This window comes from Camelina sativa, chromosome 4 (genome assembly GCF_000633955.1).
Source record: "Camelina sativa cultivar DH55 chromosome 4, Cs, whole genome shotgun sequence".
NCBI lineage: Eukaryota > Viridiplantae > Streptophyta > Magnoliopsida > Brassicales > Brassicaceae > Camelina > Camelina sativa.
In genome coordinates this window covers 27,589,068-27,615,390 of record NC_025688.1, presented here as the reverse complement: position 1 = coordinate 27,615,390, position 26,323 = coordinate 27,589,068, and the positions used below count along the sequence as shown (strand labels likewise).

General features: G+C 36.4%; 8 protein-coding genes across 14 annotated transcripts in view; 3 read left to right on the top strand and 5 right to left on the bottom strand.

Moving 5' to 3' along the window:
- LOC104784385 (CMP-sialic acid transporter 2-like) lies at positions 7–3,193 on the top strand. The gene is made up of 8 exons (XM_010509416.2): positions 7–166; positions 321–437; positions 755–838; positions 1,102–1,179; positions 1,787–1,837; positions 2,012–2,134; positions 2,302–2,379; positions 3,167–3,193. Exons 1-8 carry the CDS (start codon positions 11–13, stop codon positions 3,191–3,193), a joined length of 714 nt encoding a protein of 237 aa, XP_010507718.2. The 5' UTR covers positions 7–10.
- Positions 2,819–7,595, top strand: LOC104782839 (CMP-sialic acid transporter 2). Of its 4 annotated transcripts, none has more exons than XM_010507884.2 (15): positions 2,819–2,889; positions 3,167–3,376; positions 3,531–3,647; positions 3,960–4,016; positions 4,312–4,389; positions 4,997–5,101; positions 5,222–5,344; positions 5,512–5,589; positions 6,062–6,131; positions 6,254–6,361; positions 6,535–6,668; positions 6,775–6,854; positions 7,021–7,069; positions 7,189–7,251; positions 7,364–7,595. In XM_010507884.2, the coding sequence occupies exons 2-14, from the start codon at positions 3,221–3,223 to the stop codon at positions 7,237–7,239; spliced, it is 1,206 nt and encodes a 401-aa protein (XP_010506186.1). In that variant the 5' UTR covers positions 2,819–2,889; positions 3,167–3,220; the 3' UTR covers positions 7,240–7,251; positions 7,364–7,595. The 4 variants fall into 4 exon arrangements, with proteins under 4 accessions (XP_010506186.1, XP_010506185.1, XP_010506187.1 ...); XM_010507883.2 differs by having other exon boundaries at positions 7,189–7,263; XM_010507885.2 differs by having other exon boundaries at positions 7,189–7,270.
- On the top strand, positions 7,645–9,858 carry LOC104782837. The gene is made up of 6 exons (XM_010507882.1): positions 7,645–8,532; positions 8,741–8,796; positions 8,905–9,014; positions 9,106–9,265; positions 9,387–9,479; positions 9,580–9,858. The coding sequence occupies exons 1-6, from the start codon at positions 7,752–7,754 to the stop codon at positions 9,724–9,726; spliced, it is 1,347 nt and encodes a 448-aa protein (XP_010506184.1). The 5' UTR covers positions 7,645–7,751; the 3' UTR covers positions 9,727–9,858.
- On the bottom strand, positions 9,980–12,544 carry LOC104782836 (PTI1-like tyrosine-protein kinase 3). Its single transcript, XM_010507881.2, has 7 exons — positions 12,332–12,544; positions 11,886–12,069; positions 11,170–11,547; positions 10,814–11,087; positions 10,592–10,724; positions 10,413–10,499; positions 9,980–10,324 (listed from the first exon to the last, which is right to left on the bottom strand). The coding sequence occupies exons 1-7, from the start codon at positions 12,362–12,364 to the stop codon at positions 10,193–10,195; spliced, it is 1,221 nt and encodes a 406-aa protein (XP_010506183.1). The 5' UTR covers positions 12,365–12,544; the 3' UTR covers positions 9,980–10,192.
- On the bottom strand, positions 13,530–16,835 carry LOC104782835 (plant UBX domain-containing protein 11). Of its 3 annotated transcripts, none has more exons than XM_010507878.2 (10): positions 16,726–16,835; positions 16,425–16,512; positions 16,184–16,236; positions 15,975–16,056; positions 15,524–15,589; positions 15,369–15,436; positions 15,047–15,265; positions 14,446–14,965; positions 14,023–14,286; positions 13,530–13,952 (listed from the first exon to the last, which is right to left on the bottom strand). In XM_010507878.2, the coding sequence occupies exons 2-10, from the start codon at positions 16,510–16,512 to the stop codon at positions 13,711–13,713; spliced, it is 1,602 nt and encodes a 533-aa protein (XP_010506180.1). In that variant the 5' UTR covers positions 16,726–16,835; the 3' UTR covers positions 13,530–13,710. The 3 variants fall into 3 exon arrangements, with proteins under 3 accessions (XP_010506180.1, XP_010506182.1, XP_010506181.1); XM_010507880.2 differs by having other exon boundaries at positions 14,038–14,286; positions 16,726–16,831; XM_010507879.1 differs by having other exon boundaries at positions 16,606–16,740.
- LOC104782833 (probable methyltransferase PMT19) lies at positions 18,438–21,603 on the bottom strand. Its single transcript, XM_010507876.2, has 6 exons — positions 20,836–21,603; positions 20,508–20,718; positions 20,100–20,397; positions 19,635–20,015; positions 19,489–19,566; positions 18,438–18,746 (listed from the first exon to the last, which is right to left on the bottom strand). Exons 1-6 carry the CDS (start codon positions 21,490–21,492, stop codon positions 18,545–18,547), a joined length of 1,827 nt encoding a protein of 608 aa, XP_010506178.1. The 5' UTR covers positions 21,493–21,603; the 3' UTR covers positions 18,438–18,544.
- LOC104782834 lies at positions 21,680–23,935 on the bottom strand. Its single transcript, XM_010507877.1, has 8 exons — positions 23,826–23,935; positions 23,224–23,472; positions 23,056–23,135; positions 22,710–22,972; positions 22,560–22,628; positions 22,384–22,442; positions 22,099–22,200; positions 21,680–22,002 (listed from the first exon to the last, which is right to left on the bottom strand). The coding sequence occupies exons 2-8, from the start codon at positions 23,420–23,422 to the stop codon at positions 21,899–21,901; spliced, it is 876 nt and encodes a 291-aa protein (XP_010506179.1). The 5' UTR covers positions 23,423–23,472; positions 23,826–23,935; the 3' UTR covers positions 21,680–21,898.
- Positions 25,357–26,323, bottom strand: part of LOC104782832 (clathrin interactor EPSIN 2) — a 5,289-nt gene continuing 4,322 nt past the window's right edge. Inside the window, exons 13-14 of one of the 2 annotated variants that reach the window (XM_010507873.1) lie at positions 26,116–26,268; positions 25,357–26,024 (exon numbers count right to left, since the gene is read on the bottom strand). In XM_010507873.1, coding sequence (XP_010506175.1) covers positions 25,540–26,024; positions 26,116–26,268 — 638 coding nt within the window. In that variant the 3' untranslated portion in view covers positions 25,357–25,539. The remainder of the gene's footprint in view (positions 26,025–26,115; positions 26,269–26,323) is intronic. The other variant, XM_010507875.2, reaches the window with a different exon arrangement.

Sequence of the window (26,323 nt, the reverse complement as noted above, 5' to 3'; positions counted from 1 at the left end):
ACAGAACGGGATGGCTGAGTGCAGCGTATGTCGTTCAAGGTTGGCTTCTCCCAGTAGCAGAGCTATATCAAGGGCTTATGATAAACACAAGATTAGAGTCTCTTCTAAACAAAAAGCCCTCAATGTCCTTTTGGTAGTCGGTGACTGCATGCTAGTTGGTCTACAGGTAATATTATTGTCTTCCAACGACTTGTCTTAAACATTAGCGATTTCATTATTACTATTACGATGCATCTGTGATTACTTGTTGTTGCAGTAGGTTGTTGTTGTCATGCTTTCTTAAAAGTTTACCTTTTTTTTTTTTCCTTATGTCCTTGCAGCCTGTCTTAGTGTATATGTGTAAAGTGGATGGAAAGTTCAACTTTAGTCCGATTAGCGTCAACTTCTTGACAGAAATCGCAAAAGTTATTTTTGCCATTGTCATGCTATTATTCCAGGTACGTTTCTGAATTGACTTCAGTTCTTGCCAAATACCAGTTTTGTTTGTGGGCCGTTTTAGTTTCTTTCTTGCATTTAAACCTACTTGGTAGATGTTTGTTCTGCACTAGAATATGAAACCAATTGCTAAGGTTGTTGAAGAGGGGTAAAGTCATATTCCGTTTCATTATGATGGGCGTGCTGAGGTTGATTAAGTAGTAATGGAATGAGATGGGCTCCCATTCATTTTTGTGCTAATAGACAGCTTCTTGGTTTTCCGTCAAAAATTGGCCGCCCTTTTAATACTCAATTTTTGTATGGTAATATTTTAGGCCAGGCACCAAAAAGTTGGAGAGAAGCCTCTACTATCTCTTTCTACGTTTGTCCAGGTACATCATCTTGGCAATTAAGCTATTTGGAAGTACCACGATTGTGACAGTCTCATATTAAGATCTAGTTTCTTAAATTCATAATGTCTAATGAAAGTGGTATATGTTATACATATGGTTTTCAAAGCATGATTTTTGAAATGTATGTGTTATGTTACCACTAGATCCATCATCCATCTAATACTATAATTTTTCCTACATTAGTTCCTGCTATTAAACTCTAAATAACTCTTGAAAAATTATTTTTATACTAGTTATAGTGCAAGTTGTAGTAACTCGATCCTTTATTTCGCAGGCAGCTCGGAACAATGTGCTTCTCGCTGTTCCAGCAGGGCTGTATGCCATTAATAACTACCTTAAGTTCACAATGCAGGTACATGTGCTTCTTAATTTTCATTTTGTGCATCCTTTGGTAATTAAGCTGCGAAAATTCAATTTCTTAGTTGCTTTGAGTTTTATTGTAAAAAGGGATTTAGCTTTCTGAAGACAATATATCATTTGATATTTTGACACTATAAGAACTTAGCAATGGTTTTGGAATGTCAGGAAGCCTAATATGGTTGTGTAACATAGTTCAGATGAGGTTTCTGTTAGAATCTTTGGTTTATTGCTCCTCGAGAATATACTCAATTTGATCAAATTTGTTGATCCTTGATTTTGTTACTTAACATCTCTCCTTGTAGATACTACTTGTCCCTAAGAATATTATTATACTATCATTCCTAAGTAGATGTTATCTCCCCCCTCTGTTTTTCCTTATCGCGATCTTCCCAAGTTCAGCTTAGCATTCTGCAATATGACATCCTGCCTTTTGGTGAATAATGTTTGAGCTTGCTGTGAAAGTTGCACCGAAAAATTGCTTATAAGATAGTTCCATTATGCTCTGCTGTTGTATATATCTAGCCTTCTTGGCTAATATTTGGCTATCTTTCTTTCTATTATTTAGTTTCACACAACGATTCACTTTTCTGCTGTGCCAGCTATATTTCAATCCTGCTACTGTGAAGATGCTCAGCAATCTAAAGGTTCTGGTAATTGCTGTACTACTGAAGATGATAATTAAGCGACGGTTTTCCATCATACAGGTCAGGTTCAATTATTCTTGGTTACTGTTTGTGTAATTTTCTTAGTATTAGACATATTCTATTTGACCTTCCTTGCCTCCAACTCAATGGGATTTACTTTCTTATTTTTTTTCGTTGTAGTGGGAAGCACTTGCGCTCTTGCTGATAGGGATTAGTGTAAATCAGCTGCGTTCTCTTCCTGAAGGTGCTACTACTGTGGCTGTTCCAATTGCTACGGGTGCATACATATGCACCTTTATCTTTGTAAGTTACATTTCTTGGCTCTTATATATCCTTCCCTTGGAAGTTAGTATGGAAGTGATTTCGTGCACATAGTCTTTTGTAAGTAATGCACTTGCTAACTTGTTGTTGCTGCATCAAAACAAAGTTGTAATTCGTGCTAGACGCTTATTCAGCACTTCATCATGCAGGTTACTATCCCATCTTTGGCATCCGTCTACAACGAGTATGCTCTAAAGAGCCAGTACGACACAAGCATTTATCTTCAGGTTAGCTAATCTTGATACACATTTTTTTATTCCTTATAGCATCAGAAAAATGAAAGGCTTGTAGTGACATTAAAAGCCTCATTGTAGCTGTTGCTTGTAACTGTTAGTTAATGGTGTTGATTCCTTTGAATTGTTAAATTTGTGAGCCATATCACTGGAAAATGCAAGACCATCGATCCCAGTAGCAGTTTCTATGATAAAAACAGAACTCTTGGCCTGGGTTGTTGAACTCTCTTTTCAGTTCTCTGGTCGAGTTGGTTGTGTTAACTAACGCTGTGGTCAGTTACCGTCTAGATCAGAACTTTTGGCTTGTGTTGTTGAACTTTCTCTGTTCTTTGGTCTAGTCAGCTCTCTTAGCGATGTTGTTGAATTAGTCCTGTTCTTTACTCTAGTCAATTTATAAGATGTTGATCATCTCCTGCGTTCTGAATGTTTCTGTTCTGAATGTNAAGCGGGAAGAGGTTTTGCTTTTGGAATGCGTTGTTGGTCTCATCTTATAGTTTGATTGAGGTTTGTCTCATCGATCTGGTTCCTTATTTATTATTTTTTTCCCGTAGCAAATAAAAGTTTTGGTTTTTACAATGCTTGATTCAGCTCTTAGTTTACATTCTTTGTTTATTTTTATGTTCTGTGGTTTTAAGATCTACTTTTCACTTATTGAATTGTGGGTTTTATGGCTATAGAGATCTGATCTCAGTTAAGTTGATGATGATAGATTTTGTTTCAAAGGTGTTTCCTTTTTTTATTGATTGCTTCTGTTTTTTGTTTTGTTTTGTCTGTTATGCAGGTTTTAGCTCAGTCTAGAATTCGTTAGGTTTGGGAAAGGCCTACACAGAACGGGATGGCTGAGTGCAGCGTATGTCGTTCAAGGTTGGCTTCTCCCAGTAGCAGAGCTATATCAAGGGCTTATGATAAACACAAGATTAGAGTCTCTTCTAAACAAAAAGCCCTCAATGTCCTTTTGGTAGTCGGTGACTGCATGCTAGTTGGTCTACAGGTAATATTATTGTCTTCCAACGACTTGTCTTAAACATTAGCGATTTCATTATTACTATTACGATGCATCTGTGATTACTTGTTGTTGCAGTAGGTTGTTGTTGTCATGCTTTCTTAAAAGTTTACCTTTTTTTTTTTTCCTTATGTCCTTGCAGCCTGTCTTAGTGTATATGTGTAAAGTGGATGGAAAGTTCAACTTTAGTCCGATTAGCGTCAACTTCTTGACAGAAATCGCAAAAGTTATTTTTGCCATTGTCATGCTATTATTCCAGGTACGTTTCTGAATTGACTTCAGTTCTTGCCAAATACCAGTTTTGTTTGTGGGCCGTTTTAGTTTCTTTCTTGCATTTAAACCTACTTGGTAGATGTTTGTTCTGCACTAGAATATGAAACCAATTGCTAAGGTTGTTGAAGAGGGGTAAAGTCATATTCCGTTTCATTATGATGGGCGTGCTGAGGTTGATTAAGTAGTAATGGAATGAGATGGGCTCCCATTCATTTTTGTGCTAATAGACAGCTTCTTGGTTTTCCGTCAAAAATTGGCCGCCCTTTTAATACTCAATTTTTGTATGGTAATATTTTAGGCCAGGCACCAAAAAGTTGGAGAGAAGCCTCTACTATCTCTTTCTACGTTTGTCCAGGTACATCATCTTGGCAATTAAGCTATTTGGAAGTACCACGATTGTGACAGTCTCATATTAAGATCTAGTTTCTTAAATTCATAATGTCTAATGAAAGTGGTATATGTTATACATATGGTTTTCAAAGCATGATTTTTGAAATGTATGTGTTATGTTACCACTAGATCCATCATCCATCTAATACTATAATTTTTCCTACATTAGTTCCTGCTATTAAACTCTAAATAACTCTTGAAAAATTATTTTTATACTAGTTATAGTGCAAGTTGTAGTAACTCGATCCTTTATTTCGCAGGCAGCTCGGAACAATGTGCTTCTCGCTGTTCCAGCAGGGCTGTATGCCATTAATAACTACCTTAAGTTCACAATGCAGGTACATGTGCTTCTTAATTTTCATTTTGTGCATCCTTTGGTAATTAAGCTGCGAAAATTCAATTTCTTAGTTGCTTTGAGTTTTATTGTAAAAAGGGATTTAGCTTTCTGAAGACAATATATCATTTGATATTTTGACACTATAAGAACTTAGCAATGGTTTTGGAATGTCAGGAAGCCTAATATGGTTGTGTAACATAGTTCAGATGAGGTTTCTGTTAGAATCTTTGGTTTATTGCTCCTCGAGAATATACTCAATTTGATCAAATTTGTTGATCCTTGATTTTGTTACTTAACATCTCTCCTTGTAGATACTACTTGTCCCTAAGAATATTATTATACTATCATTCCTAAGTAGATGTTATCTCCCCCCTCTGTTTTTCCTTATCGCGATCTTCCCAAGTTCAGCTTAGCATTCTGCAATATGACATCCTGCCTTTTGGTGAATAATGTTTGAGCTTGCTGTGAAAGTTGCACCGAAAAATTGCTTATAAGATAGTTCCATTATGCTCTGCTGTTGTATATATCTAGCCTTCTTGGCTAATATTTGGCTATCTTTCTTTCTATTATTTAGTTTCACACAACGATTCACTTTTCTGCTGTGCCAGCTATATTTCAATCCTGCTACTGTGAAGATGCTCAGCAATCTAAAGGTTCTGGTAATTGCTGTACTACTGAAGATGATAATGAAGCGACGGTTTTCCATCATACAGGTCAGGTTCAATTATTCTTGGTTACTGTTTGTGTAATTTTCTTAGTATTAGACATATTCTATTTGACCTTCCTTGCCTCCAACTCAATGGGATTTACTTTCTTATTTTTTTTCGTTGTAGTGGGAAGCACTTGCGCTCTTGCTGATAGGGATTAGTGTAAATCAGCTGCGTTCTCTTCCTGAAGGTGCTACTACTGTGGCTGTTCCAATTGCTACGGGTGCATACATATGCACCTTTATCTTTGTAAGTTACATTTCTTGGCTCTTATATATCCTTCCCTTGGAAGTTAGTATGGAAGTGATTTCGTGCACATAGTCTTTTGTAAGTAATGCACTTGCTAACTTGTTGTTGCTGCATCAAAACAAAGTTGTAATTCGTGCTAGACGCTTATTCAGCACTTCATCATGCAGGTTACTATCCCATCTTTGGCATCCGTCTACAACGAGTATGCTCTAAAGAGCCAGTACGACACAAGCATTTATCTTCAGGTTAGCTAATCTTGATACACATTTTTTTATTCCTTATAGCATCAGAAAAATGAAAGGCTTGTAGTGACATTAAAAGCCTCATTGTAGCTGTTGCTTGTAACTGTTAGTTAATGGTGTTGATTCCTTTGAATTGTTAAATTTGTGAGCCATATCACTGGAAAATGCAAGACCATCGATCCCAGTAGCAGTTTCTATGATAAAAACAGAACTCTTGGCCTGGGTTGTTGAACTCTCTTTTCAGTTCTCTGGTCGAGTTGGTTGTGTTAACTAACGCTGTGGTCAGTTACCGTCTAGATCAGAACTTTTGGCTTGTGTTGTTGAACTTTCTCTGTTCTTTGGTCTAGTCAACTCTCTTAGCGATGTTGTTGAATTAGTCCTGTTCTTTACTCTAGTCAATTTATAAGATGTTGATCATCTCCTGCGTTCTGAATGTATGTGTTCTGAATGTAAAACTTTAATTTCCCTGGTGCAGAACATATTTCTCTATGGTTATGGTGCGATATTCAACTTCCTGGGAATACTAGGAACTGTTATATATAAAGGTATGGGTGTTTTTAATACGGCCGAGAAGAACATGATATATATTCAAAGCAAATTGAATGCCATAAAAGCTTCTTAAATCCTGTTAGATGCAGTGCTAACGATGTTGCCATGGTGTCGACAGGTCCTGGCAGTTTTGACATCCTACAAGGACATTCTCGAGCTACTATGTTTCTGATAGTAAACAACGCAGCACAAGGGATTCTATCCTCCTTTTTCTTCAAATATGCAGGTAAAAGTAACAACAGTTAGTAGTTACATTCAATTAATTTAGGATTAGATCTGAATATGGAAGTTCAATATTTGAAAAATTCGAAATTTGCTATATATGTTTGGAAAATAAAAACCTCTCAGTAATATTGTTTTCATGGATATTAAGTTGTCGTCATCTCTGTATCTTCTCAGATACAATCTTGAAGAAATATTCATCCACGGTTGCCACAATATTTACTGGGATAGCATCAGCAGCACTCTTCGGACATGTGTTAACCATGAATTTCCTTCTGGGGATTTCTATAGTTTTCATTTCAATGCATCAGGTAATCCAACTGTTCATAGGTGTATCAATTAACAATACTTAAAGGAGCCTCTAAGAGGCTGCCTCCTTTTCATCTCTAATGTTGTTCTGCCTCATATTTTATACAGTTCTTTTCACCCCTTTCAAAAGCTAAAGATGAGCAACAAACCGGAAACCTAGAATTAGTTAAGGAAAAGGATGGCCATGGGTGAGTGTTTTCATTGATCATTATATTTTCTATAAAACCTTGTCATTGTTAGATGCAATATTTGCTCTTGTACATTGTTCTTTTTTTTTCTGAAAAAAGTGTGTGAGATTCATATGCCTGGATTTGCACCATCTAACTTATTTTCTTCTTCTGTTATTTCCTTCAGGGATAAAGAGTCATCATTCATCAACATGGCAGCGGGAGCAAATGAAGAGGTGAAGAACACACACACATTCCCAACCCATCTTCAAGTGAAATTTAGTTCTTGTAATTAATTTTATGAAATAAGCTAATCAATCATGTGTTTTGTCGTCTTTCTTCTCTGTTAATGCAGGCTAGTCACCGAGTTGAATCAGAAGACCGAGAGCCACTTCTTCCCAGATAAAAACATCTCCGCGTAAATCTCCGCGTAAGAAGTACAACCTCATCATACTATCAAATCTAAGATTAGACATTCAGGAACCTACCATGTATGTTTAGACTCAAAATGCATTTTTTACTTGTTGCAGGATTTTTGTTACGAAGAATTCTTTTGGCCAAGATTATTTAAGAGATCAGGGGATTTCGTTGGTATACTACTAGTAGCCGGATTCAGCGCAATAAACTACTTCCGTGAGGTTGAGTCCTTTCGCCGTGCTGCAATTCACCTCCAAAGAGTTAGTTAAGTTCGTTAAGCAACATCTGTATTCTTTCTTCAGATAGAACAATACAAACATCGTTATATGTATTTTTAAAAATCTATGCTTTTTTGCTCTCTATAAATATAAATCACTTAAAAAAAAAGTTTAAAAGACTCTGAGTAACATAAAGAGATTAGTCCGAACCGGGAATAACCGGAGCTCTTCAACTAACTCTATTCTCTCACAGTCCACAAGCGAACATCATCACACAACAACAATGAACATGACTTCGTGTTCTTCTTCTTCTTCTTCTTCTTCTTCTTCTTCTTCTGCTTCTTCTCTCCCACGACTCTGCGGCACCAAATCCCAAACCTACAAGTCTCCTCTTTTATCCTTCTCCACTCCAAAACGCCGTCGTTCTCGTCCTCGCCGGAACCGTAAATCCTATGGCTCATCTTACGACCACAGCGACGGCAATCTTCTCACACTCACCACCTCGTCTCCCGCCGGAAACGAAGACCAAAGCCTCAGTTTAACCCTAGACGTTCACCGGATTTCAAAACTAGCTAATTCCAGATTCCAATTGTTACTCGATTCAAGCAAAGACGCGTTCTCCGACTTGCAAACACTAATCGCGCTCGACGATAACCGGAGAGTCGTCGTTTCCTGCAAGAAATCAACTATGCAGTTCGTCGGCGGTGTGGTTGTGCTTGGACTCGTGTTCGGTATTGCAATTAGGGTTCTTTTGAAATTAGGATCAGTCTTAAAGGGTAATTTCCAAAGTAACCCCAAATTAGTTGTTAGGAGAGATAGGAGTCTTGGTGGGAAGGAAGTGGTTGTCTCTGTTGATAGCATTCGTTCATCTTCAAGAGCTTCGAATAGCTCAATAGCTTCTGATCATCAAGTTTCTCCAAGTAACTCTATACTTAGAAGAAATCACCAGCTTAAGTCTCAGAATAATTTGCCGAAATGGTGGCCTGCTTCATTGCCTAGTAGCCATAACTTGGATGTGGTGGACAAAGAAGAGTATCAAAGAGAAGCCAACAGAATCGTTCGAGGTCTGCTTCTAAACTCCATGCTAAAGTCCTCATTTTTGTTTGCTTTATGTTGCTCTTCCAAGCTTTTAGCTTATAGACGTTTCGTTTGCTTGGTTACATGTTAGAGAGTCTAAAAGCTGAAAGATTTCATTTTTACAACTTGGTATTGGTATTACTAATACGTTCATGGTTTCATCACACGAATGTAACTTACTTGTTTGGCTTCCAGGAATCGAGGATAACAGAACCAGCGGTAGGGACATCACAGATAATGATATCATTCAAGTTAGTATTTTGTTTTCTTTCTTCTTTCCAGTTGATTGTGTGACTATCTTGAATGGATTCGAATTAACTGGACTACTCTCTTTGTCGTTGCTATGAAATTATACTCAGCTGCGTAGAGTATGTAGAATTTCTGGAGTACAAATCTCGTTTGAGCCAACAAATACCCGAGATTCCTTTTACCGAACATCTATTGATTTTGTCCTGAATGCTTGCAGCAGGTTTGTTTTTGTTGACCTATTACTTTATTAAGTAGATTTTACTCGTTTGTCCTTTGTTATGGTTCTGAACTTGTTTGGTAACTCTCTGTAGAGCTCCTTGGGAGTCTTCTTCTGTTGAGATTTGTAGTGAAGATGCTCGAGAGTTCATTGCTGGGCTCTCTGAAAACATTGGACTTGCAAAGATAGATGCTGCTAGAATGGTTTCTGCAGCCGTTGCTGCACGCACACGTTCGTGGTTTCTACAAGCTTGGGTCACTTTCTATCCTTTTTCTAGTGTAGATAGCAGTATTGCTTATTTTTTTTTCTCCAAATCTTGACATGAATCTGAGATAAACGAATGCATCATTCTCAGAAAATCTCATTTTACTGCAGGCTTTGGAGATACAAGGTAAACATTCTGAATCGGTGGCTGAACTATCAAAAATATGCCTCATTCATCGCATATTTCCACCCAACGAGTACTCTGTATGTGCTTTTTGTTTCTTTGCAAGTTCAAAGATTTATTCATCATTCACTCTCTTCTTATGTTTTCACAAAACTGCATTTATTGTTTTTTGACCCTCAGGCTGAAATGGAAATGGTTGCAAGAGGCTTAGAGAAACTCATGAAGCTTGAAGAGCGACAGTCTCTACTGAAAACGTTTGTTGGAATGTGTTGCAGTGAAGACAGTCAAAGAAGTGCAGCTGAGGCTCTGGGTTTGGTGCACTGGTAATAGACAATCATTGATTTGACGCCAATTTTTCAACTTCTAGTGACAGACAAGCATTTAAAACTCTCTGTCATACTAAACTTAACAAAAATATTTTTTAAGTAATTGAATAGTTCACAAAATATTCTTAGTCTAGTGTCTGAGTGACTCCTTAACACTATAATATCATAAGTGAAAACATAGGTTGTTATATAAATTGATGTATATTGAAGCGCTATTTGCCTAAGAAGGATAAAGTATGAGCTCATATATTAAAAAGAACAAACAAAATTTAGTAGACTTCATAGAGAGAATCAACCCATAAAAGAACAGTTAACACTTAACACAAACATGGACTCGAATTCCAATTCCTACTCACCATCTCTCCGTAATAACCCATTTGCATTCCAGTTGTAAATAGAAAGAATAAAGTAAAGAAAAAACCTTGAAACCATGAGTTAATCAATATGCAAAGAACCACAAAGAAGAATCAAGCTTGTGTTGGAGGAGCAGCAGCTGTTACTGAAGACCTCAAGAGCGGTTGAAGAGCTTTTACTACAATGCTCATGTTTGGCCTAAACTCTGCTTCGTATTGCACACACAACGCTGCAACCGCCGCAAGCTGCGTTTACCATCAAAACACACATTTTAGCTTTAAGTAGTGTTCACTGGATTTATATAAATGGTTAGGAAGTTTCTATTTTTTAAACCTTTGCAACTGCTTTAGGAGGATACTCTCCTTTGAGTTTTGGATCAACACATTGCTTCACTTTGTCTTCACTTAGCCTTGGAGTAGCCTGAACAGTTTATTTGCAGAGAAAGTTGTAAATAAACCAACAAGTCAGTAATCTCAGAAGCAAAGGTTCAGTCAGATCAGTAAGTTAATTACCCAAGTGACAAGACTTTGTTGACCACGAGGCATTGTATGATCAACCGGCTTTCTCCCGGTAAGAAGCTCCAAAAGCACAACCCCAAAACTGTAAACATCACTCTTCTGTGTCAATTGTCCTGTCATAGCGTATCTGCAAACCCAAAAATGTGTAAATTTACATTCTTTCAGTTGTTAAGAATCATCAAGAAGTTTCGAGTCTTGGATGTTGAAGCATATTACTCTGGTGCATGATAACCAAATGTTCCCAACACTCTAGTGGAATGAAGACGAGCAGCCATATCAGGAGCTTGATTAGAAAGATTAAAATCAGCAATCTTGGCTTTGAAATCTTCGAAAAGAAGCACATTGCTAGATCGAATGTCTCTGTGTATAACGGCAGGTTGAACTTTCTCGTGTAAGTATTCTAATCCTTTAGCTGCATCAACTGCAACTCGGACTCGTTGCATCCACTCAAGTGTTGGACCAGGTTGTGCTCCTTGCACTCCCTTTCTCCCTGTGTAACAAGAAGTTTATCTCCAGATATGATCAGTGTCCATCCAGGTTATAATTGATGTTTAAGAAGAAAGCTTTCATACCATGTAAGATGTCGTGCAAGGATCCCATTGTGGCAAACTCATACGCAAGGACACGAAGGTTTCCTTCGACACAATAGCCAAGAAGCTGAACAAAGTTGTCATTCTTCAGCCTCGAAACCTTGGAGACCTGAGTCAAGAACTCGACATTTGTTTCGGGTTCAGATGCATTATCAAGCTTTTTCACCGCCATGGCATTCCCATCATTCGAACTCGCGTAGTACACTCTTCCATAGGATCCTTCACCAATCAATGCCTTTGATCCGAAATTCTCAGTCTTTTCTTTTAGCTCAGCCAATGACATCGCGGGCACATCGATTGGAGGAGGCTCTTTCAAGACAGGAGGCTTCACAGGAGCCGGTGTTTTCTTGTTGTTACGTCCTACACAAGCAAAGAATATTGAAATCAAGTTTATATACTACACATTTTCTTAAATTTGGACTAAGAACATGAGCAGTGATGATCACTATGATACTCATTTATTACTAAAGTAAGAAATATTTAGAGACATAACATCAAAAACATCTTTTTTAATACAAAGCTTGCCAACAAACAAAGGAAGGAACAAATCACCAAAAGCTACTTAACCTCTGGACAAGCAAAAGATACGCAACATATACATGGACCAAAAGCTTCAAGGGAATGTATCTAAAAGAGGGACAAGAATCTAATTTGATGAGTTTCTTGAATCACAAGTTAGTTGAACAAAAGAGCAATACCGTAATCCTGGTGGAGAGTAGGAGGGGTTCTTAAACGGTTATGTTCTGATGAAGGGTGAGATTCTTGAACACGACAAGAACAGCACAACCACCTACGCATCTTCCCTCTCTTGCCTATATCAAGATCGTCTACAGCTCTCGGTTTATCCAATCGAACAAAGTTGCTTTGTGTACGATCATTTGCCTGAAAAGTTCATCAAAATACATCGATGAGCTGATCTAACGATGTTGCATGAAAACAGAGGACTCTCTCTGCCTTCCTAATAAAAACATATGTCTGAAATTGTTGCAGAAAAATAAAGGCAAATTACGTTTGTGTTAATAATACATTTGTAGAAACACAATTCTGTAAAAACATGTGGATTTTTGATGCGCATTGATCTTGATTAACCTAAAAATAAGGTGACATATGTATTAATAATAATCAAATTGCGTATAATGCTTACCACTTGACCACGACGATGAAAATCACGATCCATCAGAAATCAAGATGCAATGAAGAAACAAACGATCAACGAGAAATAAACCAGAGAGAGACGAATCGAAAAGAAAAGTTTTGGTAGACAAACAAGAGGCAGAGACGAAAGGAGGGTTGCGCTCGTGGAGAAGTTTAAGAAGAATGAAGAAGAAATTGGAATCCCAAATAACTACGTGAAAAAAAAAGAGACGAAAGATAAAAAAGAAAGGAAAAGAAACAGCTAAGAAAAGAAAGAAAACGTCAAAAAGAAGCGACAGAGAGGCGTTGTGATCAAGAATAGAACATACATCCCATATTTGGTCAATTTATTATATCTGATGACAAAACACAAAAAGAAGAATTATCTTCAAAGTCTCTCTCTCTCTCTCTACGTAATATATTGCGTATATATATGTTCCTAGGATTTGTTTATTGTTCTGTTTTGGACAGAGACAGACGTGGGGAAATGATTTTCTTCGAGAGAAGACAGAAGAGCAACGCAGCGGCTAAGGATATATTATCTTCGTGCGCGGGTTACGTTTTAAACTATTTACAAGAAAATAAATTTATAAGATCTCCAAGTATTGTCTGTCAGTGCTCATGTACGTGAGTCAAACCAACGAAGAAGACCACGATCATGACCAATCATGTCTAGTCTTTTCCTAATGAAACTACAATTCTCGCCGTGACTAATCTCTACTACTAAATCGCCACATTCATCATCCATATATATATAGAGTAATACAGACGCTCTCTCTAGCTCACCCTTTTTGATATTAAATTTTTTGTGATCAAATGAATTAATGACTTTGTAAACCGTAACAGGTTAAAAGTAACCGTTGCAGTTTTGTGGGAGAGCCCAATTGTATACAAATCAAACCCATCGAAAGAAAAAGGAAACCAAACCAAAACCTAAATTTCCTTCTTTGTTCTTTTGAAAAAACTCGTAACCTTATTTTTGCTTATATGTAGGTTTGAAACCAGAATGCTATGTATTCTCCTTCTTCGAGAAACCAAAACCCATAGGTTCGGTTTCCGAGGGCAAATGCATTCAGCAAGCTAAGCAAAGTTGTGAAGAGTTGTTGGTGTTCACAACTACTAGTACTAGACATCACTTTGTACTAGACTTAAATGATAGATGTAGTAAGATAGGGAGCAGCTCATAAAGAGATGAGCTGAATAGTAAGAATAGAGAAACTGCTTCTTTCTTTTGTGTAGGATGTACTGACAAAACCGAAACATCAGGAAACTATTTGTAGCTGGGTCTCTTATCGGAACATATAAAATGTGCAAAAGAGTAAACCGGAAATATTAAGTCAGAGCTGTTTATGTATCTATAGATTGAGACAGATTTCACGTTCTCTCATTTCATCGCCTATCATTATTGTCTCCGCCGCTTCCACCACCGTACTGTGTGGAGTTTCCGTTCCAGAAGGCATTTCCATCACCAAACGAAGCGTCATCTTCATTGTGATTCAGCGTATGGATGTTACTTCCAATCCTCGAAGTGGTGGTTGGTCTCCTGTTCCTAACGTTGCTCCTACCTTCTGATGGATCTTGAAAAGAGGATCCCACTTGCCCCATATTGTTTCTCAGCTCCGTATTTGGTCCTAGAATAATAGAAATCACATTAGCAATTACATGACGTCTTGCATTATAAAGGATTTTTTATAAACTCACCATACTCCCACATACTTGTTTGACGTTCTGGACCAGAGCTTGATACGCTGGGACTGGCAGTACCGCCGCCAAAATATGAAAATGGGTTTGCAAAAGACAGTACTCTTCTAACATAAGCAAAGTAACCGCCACTGTTAGGGTCTGTGTTGTTGTTAGACTCAGAGTACGATGATCCTCTTTGATTAACAGTTGCACTTTTACGCGGAACCACTACAAGTGCTTGTCTATCGAACAAACCCAGCTCGGATAGGGACTTATCCAGATCTGCAGAGATTAAGAGTAATGGAGTTACATATCTACACTAACGTAAACTGAGCAGAAAAAAAAACAAATAGCAGAAAGCATCATCTTCCATCACGAAGCTGGTTTTAAGGTAATCACAAAAATTCTCAATCTATTGGATGCATTGGAGATTTTACATACCTTGGTCACTATACACCTTACGGGGGTATGGAACTGCAAGATCGTACGCACCCAGTCCGGCTGTTTGGTTACTGCTCACGTAGTCCTTGACTATTCTCAGTATACTTGTCACAGAGAACTTTTCTTGAAGGCTGGCACCATCAGGCAATCGAATGTTTAAATGAACATCAGATGATTTTCTCAAAACCTTTCCATCCAATCCTTCATCCTTTGGCTTGACACTCTCTTCTGTACACACAGATTTTACTAAATCTATGTCCCTTTCATTAGCACCTGAACTACTATCAGCTTTGTTCATCACGGTTTCCTGTTTCCTTTTTCTATCGGTAGAAGATGGAACGCTGGATGTACTATCATTTGATCTTGGGGATGCAGAACGAATTGGCTCCTTTTCTTCCTGAACATGCACAGGGGCCTCTGTCGCTCCATGTTCGTCATTAGTCTTAGTTCCATCAAGAGAAGATGCTGGCTGATTATTGGTAGTATCACACAAATTACTGGGTTCTGCAGATTCTTTCCCCTGTTTTAAAACAAGGCTGCACCATGTAAGTACAACATCAAACTAAAGTAATGTGGAAATGGTTTAAGCTCCAGGGACAACCTTAACTGCAGCTGTGCTATCTTTGTTTTCTTTTGTTGACGCAGATGTCACCGTTGACTTTGTCTCTGAGGGTTGAACACTAGAGGCCGTTGATGGACATGCAACTGCTGCATCTAAAGGACCACCTTCAGAAGGCAAGACAGCATTAGAAGTACTGGAGGCAGGTTGCCCTGAGTTCTGTGAGGCCATTGCTGCTGAAAGGATACTTGCAGTTGTTTCCTGAATATGAGAAATGTGCAAGGCTAATGTGAGCAAACATAAGAACCAATCATATGAGAAGAACACACAATACCACAAGTGAGAGGAAGTAGCAATAACGTACCTGGATATGAAGTCCTAACCATGCCTTCTCTAAACTGGATGCAAGGGCTTCACCAGCGATAAATCCTTCTGAAAAATAGAAAGGACGAAACCGCAACATGAGCATGTTTGCTTGACTATGTAATGTGTAAATTAGAAATTTACATACGCTCTTACCATTTTTCCAAACTTGTGTACCACTGAATCCAATAGCCGCTATACAAGGAACAGAAGAATATGGGTCTAGAAAGTAGAAATTGACGTAAGGATTCCTATTCTCTTCAAACTGTTGCCTCAATGAAATCAATATAAACTAAATTGCTTAGTGTGTAGCCCTAGTGTCCTAGATGTATATATCATCTAGAGAGATACATTTATGCACAGCAGAGAAAAATGATGAGAGCTGATTTCACCACAAGATTCCAAACGAATTAGGGTCCCTTCTTCCTAAACTATTTTGTACTCTACCACAGACAGAGGGTCACACTCCTAGAAATCATTACTTCTTCCAGATGGTATAGCAAAATCAACAAGGCAGATTCTACATATGGTCCGTTGACACACAGCGTTTTAGTATACAGTCCAGAGAAACAGCTTTTTGAACTTGTCTCATAAAAAGAAAGGATACAAATTGCGGAGAAGTTAGTGGCGTCAACACTTCCAGCTTGGATATGCAATAAAATACAATACTTGGACAGGGACTCTGCCACCTTTACTAGGAAACATAGGAGGACAATGTTAATGAATGAACAATAGCCTTGTTTGCAATTTCAACAAAACTGAGAATACAAATCATAGAGGAAGAGAATGCGTAAAGTACAAACAAAAGAAACATACCGATGCATCAGTCCAAGTCAATCTGTTCAACTTATCCGACTCTTCATCCTCTCCTAGAATTTAACAAACAGATCAATTTTACTATTAAAGATACAAAATTTCGAGAATTAATTAAGCTCACTATATGATAATGAATCTCTTCAATGTTGAGACTTTTTTTTTATTTGAAGTCAGATTCTTTGATGATCCTAACTCATATTCGAACTCAAAACTAAATCAAAGCAAAAAATTCGAAATTTACCAGAGATGTAAACAACAAAAAGCTTCTTCTGGCCTTTGGATTCAAATATAGCTTCTGGAACTGAACCCTTGAACGTCAGAGTTTCCATCTGTCGATCAAAGAATCCCAAATAAGCAAATTCAAAAGGTTACTCAAATATCAATCAGAAACCTTGAACCCTAAGATTCAGTAAGCGCCCAACCTAATGAAGAGAGGCAATTAGGTTCAAACAACGAATTCCCAACAAAAATTTGAATCTGGATCCGATTAAAACCCAGGAGCCTAATCAAAATCAAAAGGAGCAAGAAACAGAGACACTCACAATTCCTGAACGAACGAAGAAGCTTACGAGTAGATCAGACGCCGTTAACACTCCTTTGAGTCTTCCTTCACAAAGCAGCCGACTAAACGCCACCGTCACAATAACGTCGTTACGACTTTATTATTTAATTTATCTCTGGGTCCATTAACTTATAAAAACATCTACATATTCCTCATAACGTTTTAAATTGTACAATTTAAACCAAAATTAACAAATCTCACAAAATCTTATAGTAATAATGAATTTTTATTTAACTAAATTGTCTACAATTAAGTATAGTTCCATGATCAAAACCACTGTTCTACAATTAGATTTAGTTTTTTCCAAATGACTTAAAAAGTAATTCGATGATATAATTTGTGTGAGCTATTCTCTTCACTCTTTAATTAACCCTTTTTTTCTCACATGTTTTACCGGGCATTTTTTTTTTATGATAGCAAGAGATTTTACGTGAACGATGTAAGAGCTATAAATAGATTTAACAAAAACAAAAGGAAGAAGTTAAATAGAGAAATTGGTGTTTGGTAGGGGGATATTGTGGTAGAAAACAAAACCCAAATATTAAAAGCCTGAAGTTTTGTATGACCTCCACGGATTCACAATTTTTAAATGGTCACGATCATTGTCATCCATATATAGGGTTGAAACCTCGTAGCAGTTAGATCAAATCCGTCAAGTTCGTCGTGTTTTCACTCATCAGCTAGCATTTAGTTGTAACGAGTAGAGCATTTGTCTAATTAGAATACCACTTAAACACTATAATATATTACCAAAAACCAATCTTATGGAACAAGTCAGTTTAGCTCATCACAAAATCGATGATTTCGGTCTTGGTAAACATAATATATATCCTTGGAACAAATTCACCTAGTTAGTAAATTTACTATTATAACTCTCTTTTTTTTTTACCATATATGGATATTAATTAGGTACTATACAAAATTTGGAAGTCATTACTAAACTCACAACATATATTAATCGCAAACTTTTCCAACAAAAAAACAACAACAAAAACTTTTAAAATAACTGTATATACGTAAGAAATGCGCTAAGCATACATTATAATTACATATTTACATCAACATTTGGAGTTTCATACTACGATTATTAAGTATACACACTTAGAAAACACATTCTCTATCGTAGAAAACATATTCTCCATCTAAGGAAATATGTTCGTATAGAGAAGAAAGTGGTCATTGCTTCAAAAGCTGGAAAGCGGAAGTTAACACATCTCTTCGATCTTATTGGTATTATTACTATATTGTGTTATGCTGTACGTCACTTTCATTCAACTAATTTCCACCTATTCTTTTATTTTCTTCCTTTTTAAAAAAAAAAATACAAAACCAAATCGGACCCAACATTACATGCTCAAAATGAATAGCTAACTTGTTGAAATGAATTCATATCAAACTTAATTTACAGTTTGTATACCTAACCCCTAATTTCATCGAAAAAAATCGAACCAAAAGCATATGGAAACCAAATAAAATTTAAAAAAAAATTACCCAAGTGGTGTTCAATCAGCTTTCTGATGACTTTTTCCAATGTCACCAGACTCTTGTTAATGAAGGTACCCTCTTTCCTAGCACTGTCTGCAGGATTGAGACGGACTGCATCAAAAATCTTTTGTCTACTCTCGCAGCACACAGTATGAGATCTAAAATCATTACGAGTTTATTATTTATTTTTTTCTGGGTCTATTAATATGTAAAAACATCTAATTGTTCATTAACTTTTAAAATTATACAATTTAAACCAAACTTAACAAATCTCACATTTTGATAGTAGTGTAATAATAATACCAAAAGTGTTTTTATTTAACCGAATTGTCTACAATTAGTATAGCTCCATGATCAAAACCACTATTCTCGTCTGTATATATAGTCTCATTCCATCTCATTTGATTGATTATAGCATTCACTTTGATAAGAAGATCAAAACGGTCTTGTATTATAACCGCACCTTCTGGTCTAAGAATCCTTTGCATCTCCAATAGTATATCAACAATGTCACATCTATCATAAGAAACAACAACAAAAGAATCATAATACATTTGATTAAAGTGTACAGTAAAACCTCTATGAATTAATAATGTTATGATCATCACATTTTATTAACTTATAGTAATATTAATTTATCTATTATTAGTTTATAGTTAATATTATTAATTTACATTATTATTAGTTTATAGATAATTTTTAAATTTTTTAAAATTATGAATTGAGACAATTTTAGCTAAATAAGATTAGACATGTTATACATTTTATGGTTTTGAAACTCAATTTTTAATATTTAGAAAATATTATTGACAAGAAATTACAAATACAATAAAAAAATTCACTTATATACATGACATACATAAATTCAAATTATGAATAATAAATCAATTATCGTATTTTAATAGCCTATAAAACAGTTAAAATGAAAATGAAGTATATATAGGAAAAAAAACTTAAATTTTTTTTTGCTACTTTTATGAAATGTTAATAAAGTATTTTATATCATTATAGTTTGAAAATACAACATAACAATTGTTTTCTAGATATGACCTTTAGAAAAAAAATCAAAATTTTAAAGCATACATTATTATATCAGCATATAAATTTACATGATCATTAATTTATGGTATTATTGGGACTATATTTTACATAGGAATTTCAAAAAAAATATTATCTTATTGTCTTATCAAATTTATTAATTTATAGTTTATAGATGTTTTATGTATATCAAAGTTTTCAAGTGACCGACGGATCTTACTTGTCTACGTACAAACTGAACACACCATTGGCATGAATCAGATCATATGTTCGAGGGTATGTAGAGAAAGCTTCACACCTGAAAAAATCGAAAAGAAGTATAAGAAGGTCCAGTTAGATAATATATGAACGTTTTGAGTGTTTTACCAGTTCATGTAAGTTCCAATGAGACCCCGATCGTACACAACACCGAGTGTATTTGGTTTAAGATCAAATGGAACCACATTCATAACCCACAATGGATATTTGTTCAAGGCTGCAGCGAAACCACCTAATCCAGCGTTCATATCCATGATGTTTCTGTATTTCCCATTGCTGAGAAACTTTAACTTGGTGTCATAGTACAAAACTCTTCTTTGCCACAGGTTAGTGTCAGCTTTGAAACTGGCAATAGTTGTTCCCTGTATCCACCCTGTTTTAATTTGTTGAGGCACTTGGTTTAGTCTCGCTGGCCAGTTTCTGAGAACGGTCTTGTGTGTGTCGTTGACATCTGGAAGAGGAGTGATGCAAGGCTTCATCTCTTTGTACCTATTGTCACAAAAGATGCAACTGAATCAAGCTTTCAGCTTCTGAAGATGCAGAGGAAATTAGATTTGGAGAAAGTAAGGTCACCATGCAGCATCAGGATCGTTAGAAGAGCAAAATTTAGGAAACTTAAGAGCTTGTAGCCTTTGTCTACACTGCAAATGATTAGAAGGCTTTCTCCATATGACAACCGGGTAACTTTCAGCAATCTTCACCCAACAAAGTCTTCTAAAAACATCATTTAGTTGCTCCATCTGGTTCTGCAACTCCTTGGAATCTCTCTTCTGGTTCTTGGATTTAACCTTTGATGTTACTGGTGGTCCAGACAGCACCCAATATCCATCAGGACGTAGGACACGATCCACCTCCATCAAGTAAAGCCCATCTGGATAAAATGTTCTCTTTTTCAGTATCAGAAGCAGAGTAAACCAAGCAAGGGATCCAAAAGACAGTGAAATAAATCAGATAAACATGTGTATATTAATATACACGCACCATAAGCAGTCCAATTGACAAGGCATCTAGAACAATGGATCATGTCGAAAGACCTCGACGGGTAGGGCAGCTTATAAGTGCTTAGAACACCGAGCATAGCAGGGAGTCCACGTTCTAATGCGAACTGAACTTGAGCCTCGTGTATATCCCTCGGTGCAATGGACATTGTCAAGATGTTATAATTCAACAGAAAGGCTCCAAAACTCGCTACCTGACATTCGGGCACAACAAAACACAAGATGAATCCATAGTAATAGAGAGTACTAATTCTGCAGTATAATATCAAGATTAGTTAAGTTCTGGTGTCTATTCATGTAACTGAACTCACACCACATCCAATATCTAGAACTGTCCTGATGCTTCCAGAAGCCAAAGGCAAAACACTGAGAATCACATCAACATAGTCCTTCACACCACCGGGAAAGGAAGTCCCTCCTCCGGGGAAAACAAAGCGGTCTCGTTCAAGCCTAACCCAGTTTTGAGACTTTTTAAACTCAGCTAGCTTTTTGAATGGAACGTTCTTGAACCAAGCATAGTTTCTACTTTCAGGCCATGGAAAAGGCGTTTTGTAGCCAGAGGGCTTTTGGACCAAACACCTGAACTTCTCTAGAGCTAAGTGAGGACAGTGCCTCTCTCTCCGATAGTGTCTCTCAATGCTGTACTGTCGTGCTGTTGATGGATCGTGGCAGGGCAAGTAGTTGGTGAAGTTTTTGGGACAGGGTGGAAAGTAAGATGATGATGATGATGATGATGTTGATGATGTTGATGGTGGTGGGGATCGGTTTTCTGAAGTTTTTGGAAGGGAGGAGTAATGGGAAATGGAAGGTACTTGAAGCTGGGGAGGATGGTGAGGATCTTGGGGAGAGATGGTGATGGTTCTGATAGTGGTGAGGATGTAATAGAGAGAGAAGAATAAAATTGGAGTAAAGAAGAAGAATAGACGCTTAGGACAGATCTTTGGTAAGTATTGTTGTAATGGATTCATCCTTTTTTTTGTCTCGACTTCTTCTGCAATTAGGGGTTTCAATACTTTCAGAGCCGCTGAGAAAGAGTGAGATAGTGATGTGAAAGTATTATTACTTAAAGTTAAGAAGACAGACTTATCTCGTTTCCTGAACTGGAATCTTCAACTCTACATGTCTTTATTAGTGGCCCCAGATGGATTTCTGAGATTTATAATAAAAATTGGTATTAACAATAATAGACTAATAGTATATTTACAGAGGAGGATTCATACAAAAATCTAAAGATTAAGAAATATATTAATAGGAGGGTACAAAAGGAAAGATCTAAAGCAAAATCTTGTGAGACTAGATGCTTCTCTAGTCATCAATGGTTGTTTTTTTCTACTACACGAGCAGGAGAGAAAAACAAGGAGCTTCATTGTAGCATCAACGTTGAACAATATTGTCTCTTGAAGTAAACTTGTCCCCAAGTAAAGTAATTTTCCAGCAGTCGAGTTGGATGATGAAGACAGAGTGCTTCTTAGGTACAACTGTATCAGATTGATTACAATAACTAAGTTAAGTGTTGAGGCTTGGGAAGATAAAAAACATTTTGACAAATAAATGGTGAAAGAGCTTTAAGATACCTGGAAATTTGTCGTCTCTTGTGATTATTCCAAATGTTTCGGATGTCTCACGCACCATGATGCCTTGCACACCAATGAGTGATGCTATCTTACACTCAGCAACTGTCACAAGTAATACAGGTTCCTGGATTAGTAGGAGGAACAAAGTATGATATGAATATTTCTATTGGACACTTCATGGACTAGGCTTACGGCGTGTTTAAGCGTACAAGAAGCTATATTATGAAAATGAGAGCCGAAAGATCAATCCTAGTATTACAGATTTGTGAAAGAATGTAAGATTACCAAACATGAAAGCACCATGAAGATCGGCTGAGAGAAGAGTTGGGGCTAATTGAATCTTCCTGAAAAATGTAGATTGTCAAAAATGATGACCAAGCTTAATCTTACACCCCTCAGTTTATTTCTTATAACAAGCACATAGTTTGAATTGGTATTTGGTAGTCAGATAAGTAGCTTACCCGGTCACCTTGATGAGTTGTGTCATGTAACTTTCCCACATACCATGCATTGGCTTAAACAAATCAAACCTGCACTCCAAACACAAGTGAACCAGTAAACATTGTAACAGCAAAAAAGAAACTCACTGTAACAGCAAAAAAGAAACTCACTTTTGGAGATCTTTAGGCATATGCAAAGCACCAGACTTCTTGAGTCGCTTCATAGACATACGGCTCTTACAACGTTTTGAATCCTTCAGGGATGCCTTTTTAGAACCAGAGGCTGAAGGACGCGACTGTACAAAATTATCAAGGAGAATATAGTTGTCCAGCTTCACACTTTTAGAACCTTGCAAGTACTTTTGAGCAGAGTCACCACTTCGAAGGAGGTTATGCAAAACCTTGTCTACTATAGTTCCCTTTGCACTAGAAAACTGAATTACAAAAATCACTATAAGCAACCTTATCTCAAATCGTAAGGAAGACGACAGTGGTTTGATCAAGAATCTGAATTTACCTTAACATTGGTTGCCAACAAATTCTCATCGACGGGATGTGACAAGCTTGTATATGCAACATAATCATCCTCCTTCAGATCTACAAAAAAATCAAATGTTCCATCACAATCATTCTTATGAGTTTGTAACTGAACTCCAAATTAAGAGTTTGTAGTGAACAATCAAACCTTTTTTAATTGATGTCTTTGAGGGAGTAGGTAGTGAATCAGCTTGAAGTGGTTGTTTCGAAGGGACTTGTACATCAGAAGATCCCTTCTTGTCTTTCTCATTCTTCTGTTGTTGCTGAGCTTTTGCAACAGCAAGCCTTCTTTCCATCGCTGCCATTGCCCATCTTGCCTGATCATGCACAACCGTCTCTGTACCCATTGCAATCAGATAGTCCCTGTATCTGATTACTGATACGCAAAATTACGCAACTAAACAAGAGAGAAGACGTAACTTAATTAGGATTGTTCAATCTCTAAAAACCTAGAAACAGCAATAGAAACAAAACAGGGAATGAAAGTACAAATCTTGCGGCAAAAATTCATCTACGAAGTTGTATGTTCCATAGAATTAGGAGCTGAAGGATATTGAAACAAGTACTGATCTTTCTTAGTTTTTGGATGTGCATTACTTAATTCAATCAGCCTAATATGTGAAATTTTCACCCGAATTCACTTAATTCAATCCAAAGACTAAGAATCTATAAAGCTCAATTTTGAATACTCAAACTGCAATTAACAAATAGATAAGAATAAGAAACCCACTAAATCAAATAAATGCTTACGAGTCAATGATGCACGGCGAGCTTAAAAGAAGAGAGGAGCTAAACTTTTTTCTCTGGAGAAGTCGGCCGATGTACAGAAACATATTGAAGAATGAAGAAGATAGGAGATGATCACGTGAACCCTAAAAAACTCACGTGACATGGTTTAGTCTTTTTTATATATATGAGATTCAATCTGGTTCGGTCTGATTTTATTACACATCTCAGAAAACATAAAATCTAAAGTTAATACATCAATTAATTCACTCAGTTTTATAATATTTTTCTTATTATTAAAAACAATAATTTAAACTAAAATATAAACCAAAGATGAAATAATAAAAAATACAACCAAAAAGAATATATCAAAGTAAAATATGAATAGAGATTATTAGAAAAAGCTATCATATTAATGGAACAAAAAATTACTTTCAAGAGTTACAATTATTAGGATAAAGAATAGTATGATTTTTTTTTTAAACAAACAAAAAAATTAAAGGTTTTTTTAAATCAAGAGGCTATTCAATTCTTGGTGTTAAATTATAAATCCATGTTATCAATTAAAAGTCAGAGTATATTATTTTCAATTATTATATAATATAATTAATAATATATATATATGTATTTAAAACTTGAGACTATATTTGTTGGTGTTAAATTATAAATTCATGTTACTGATTAAAACCATAAGGATTTGGTGCATATTATTATTTATAATTCTAATTAATATAAATAACTAAAATAGTTTGAGCGATCTATGTTATTTATCATTTTCAAAATTGAAAAATGGTAAAATTTGCTAAACAAAGGTATCTCCAAAAAAAGAAGAAAATATTAATCAAGTGCTCAAAAATTAAAATATTAAGATAAATGTATGAGGTAACTTGAAATAAAACATATTAACGAAAACTTATTATGAACATCACACACATAGACAAAAAAAGTGAAAAATACTAACAAGAAATTTGAGAAAGCTATTTGTAATTAAAAAAAATAACTATAATAGTAATGGTAGATTGTAGAATTTTCATTAAAATTTAAAAATAATTCTATTTTTGTATATATCTAAGCCGGTTTTGCTGGATTTATCATCAATGATGCGTATTAAAGCTGCGATTGACGCACGTAGAGAATGTGATTCCGACATTGTCATTGTAGCTTAAACTGATACTGGAGCTGATGTTCTCTCCATTTATTTTTGGCTGTAAAGAAATTGCTTGAGCTGGATTCAAAGAACGATGACGCATACTTGGCGTTTACCATTCTCTCTAACAAGCTGGATACATCTCTTTCTATACTACTTTTAAATTATTCAAACGTTATATGGATAATCCCAAACTCTATAATACATTTCACATAAAAGAATAAGATCATGAGAAAGATGCTCAAGTTGATAATTAGCACTGGTTTTGTTCAAAATGTTGGAATTAGGGTAGAAAAGAACAAAAAGAAAAAAAAAAAAAGCGCTGCTCAAAGGATTATTATTAACCATGGATTGAATTGGAAGAAATTTGTGAACGCTGAGAATCTAGAAATAGGTGATTCTATTGCATTTGGTGAAATATTTTACTTGTTCCGTGAATGAAAAATTGTTGTACACATCTTCAAGGTAAAGAAAAAGAAGTAAACGTGTATATATCAAATTATATGCATATAACAAAAAGGGCAGACCCGAGCAAGGTTTGCCATTCTCACCGTTACAAATTTCACAACAAACTCTCGATTTGGCTTGATATTACCGGTATCCACCACCATAGGATTGTTCAGGGTTGTTGTAACCGCCTTGACCCATCATCGAATTGTAGTTGTTGCCAGGTACGTTTGGGCCACGGACCATCCCTGGGTTTTGTTGTAGCATCGGATAGCCTTGGCCATATCCTCCCATGTTCATGTTCATGCCAGGTCCCATTCCCATACCCATAGGTTGGTTTTGATTCATTCCGACCCCCATACCCATACCCATGGGTTGGTTTTGGTTCATACCTCCATAGCTACCAACACCCATTCCTCCACCCATGGGCATGCCGGAGCCAGTCATTGGATTAGGCGGAGGTCTCATTGCGGTTGCACCGGAACGCCCTAAGCCAGTGCCTGATCCCATGGCTTTACCCATGTTGATAGTAGATGTTGCTGGTGTGTTTGTTGGTTTCTCCAGCCGTTTATCTCTCCTGTTGATCGCCTCGAAGTCAACTCCTATGTCTGCCAATGGATTTGTTTTAGCTGCGCATGAGTAGAAAGAAAAGAAAAAATTGTTAGAAAGTATGCTGAAAACTGGGTTTGATCCAAAATGGTTTGGCGAAATCTATCTTACGTCCAGATATGTTAAAGTTAACAAGCCCCCTGCTCAATGTGTCTGCCCAAACTGATGATTTTGGTTCAAACTTTTTCTGAGGCGGAGGAACAATCTCAATTGCTCCTGTTAAAGGTGTGAGATCTGGATGAGATGATGATGACGTCAAGGAATTTGGCCCAGCTTGTGAAAACATGTCCCCCATGACATTGTTGTTCCCTTGCAGAGT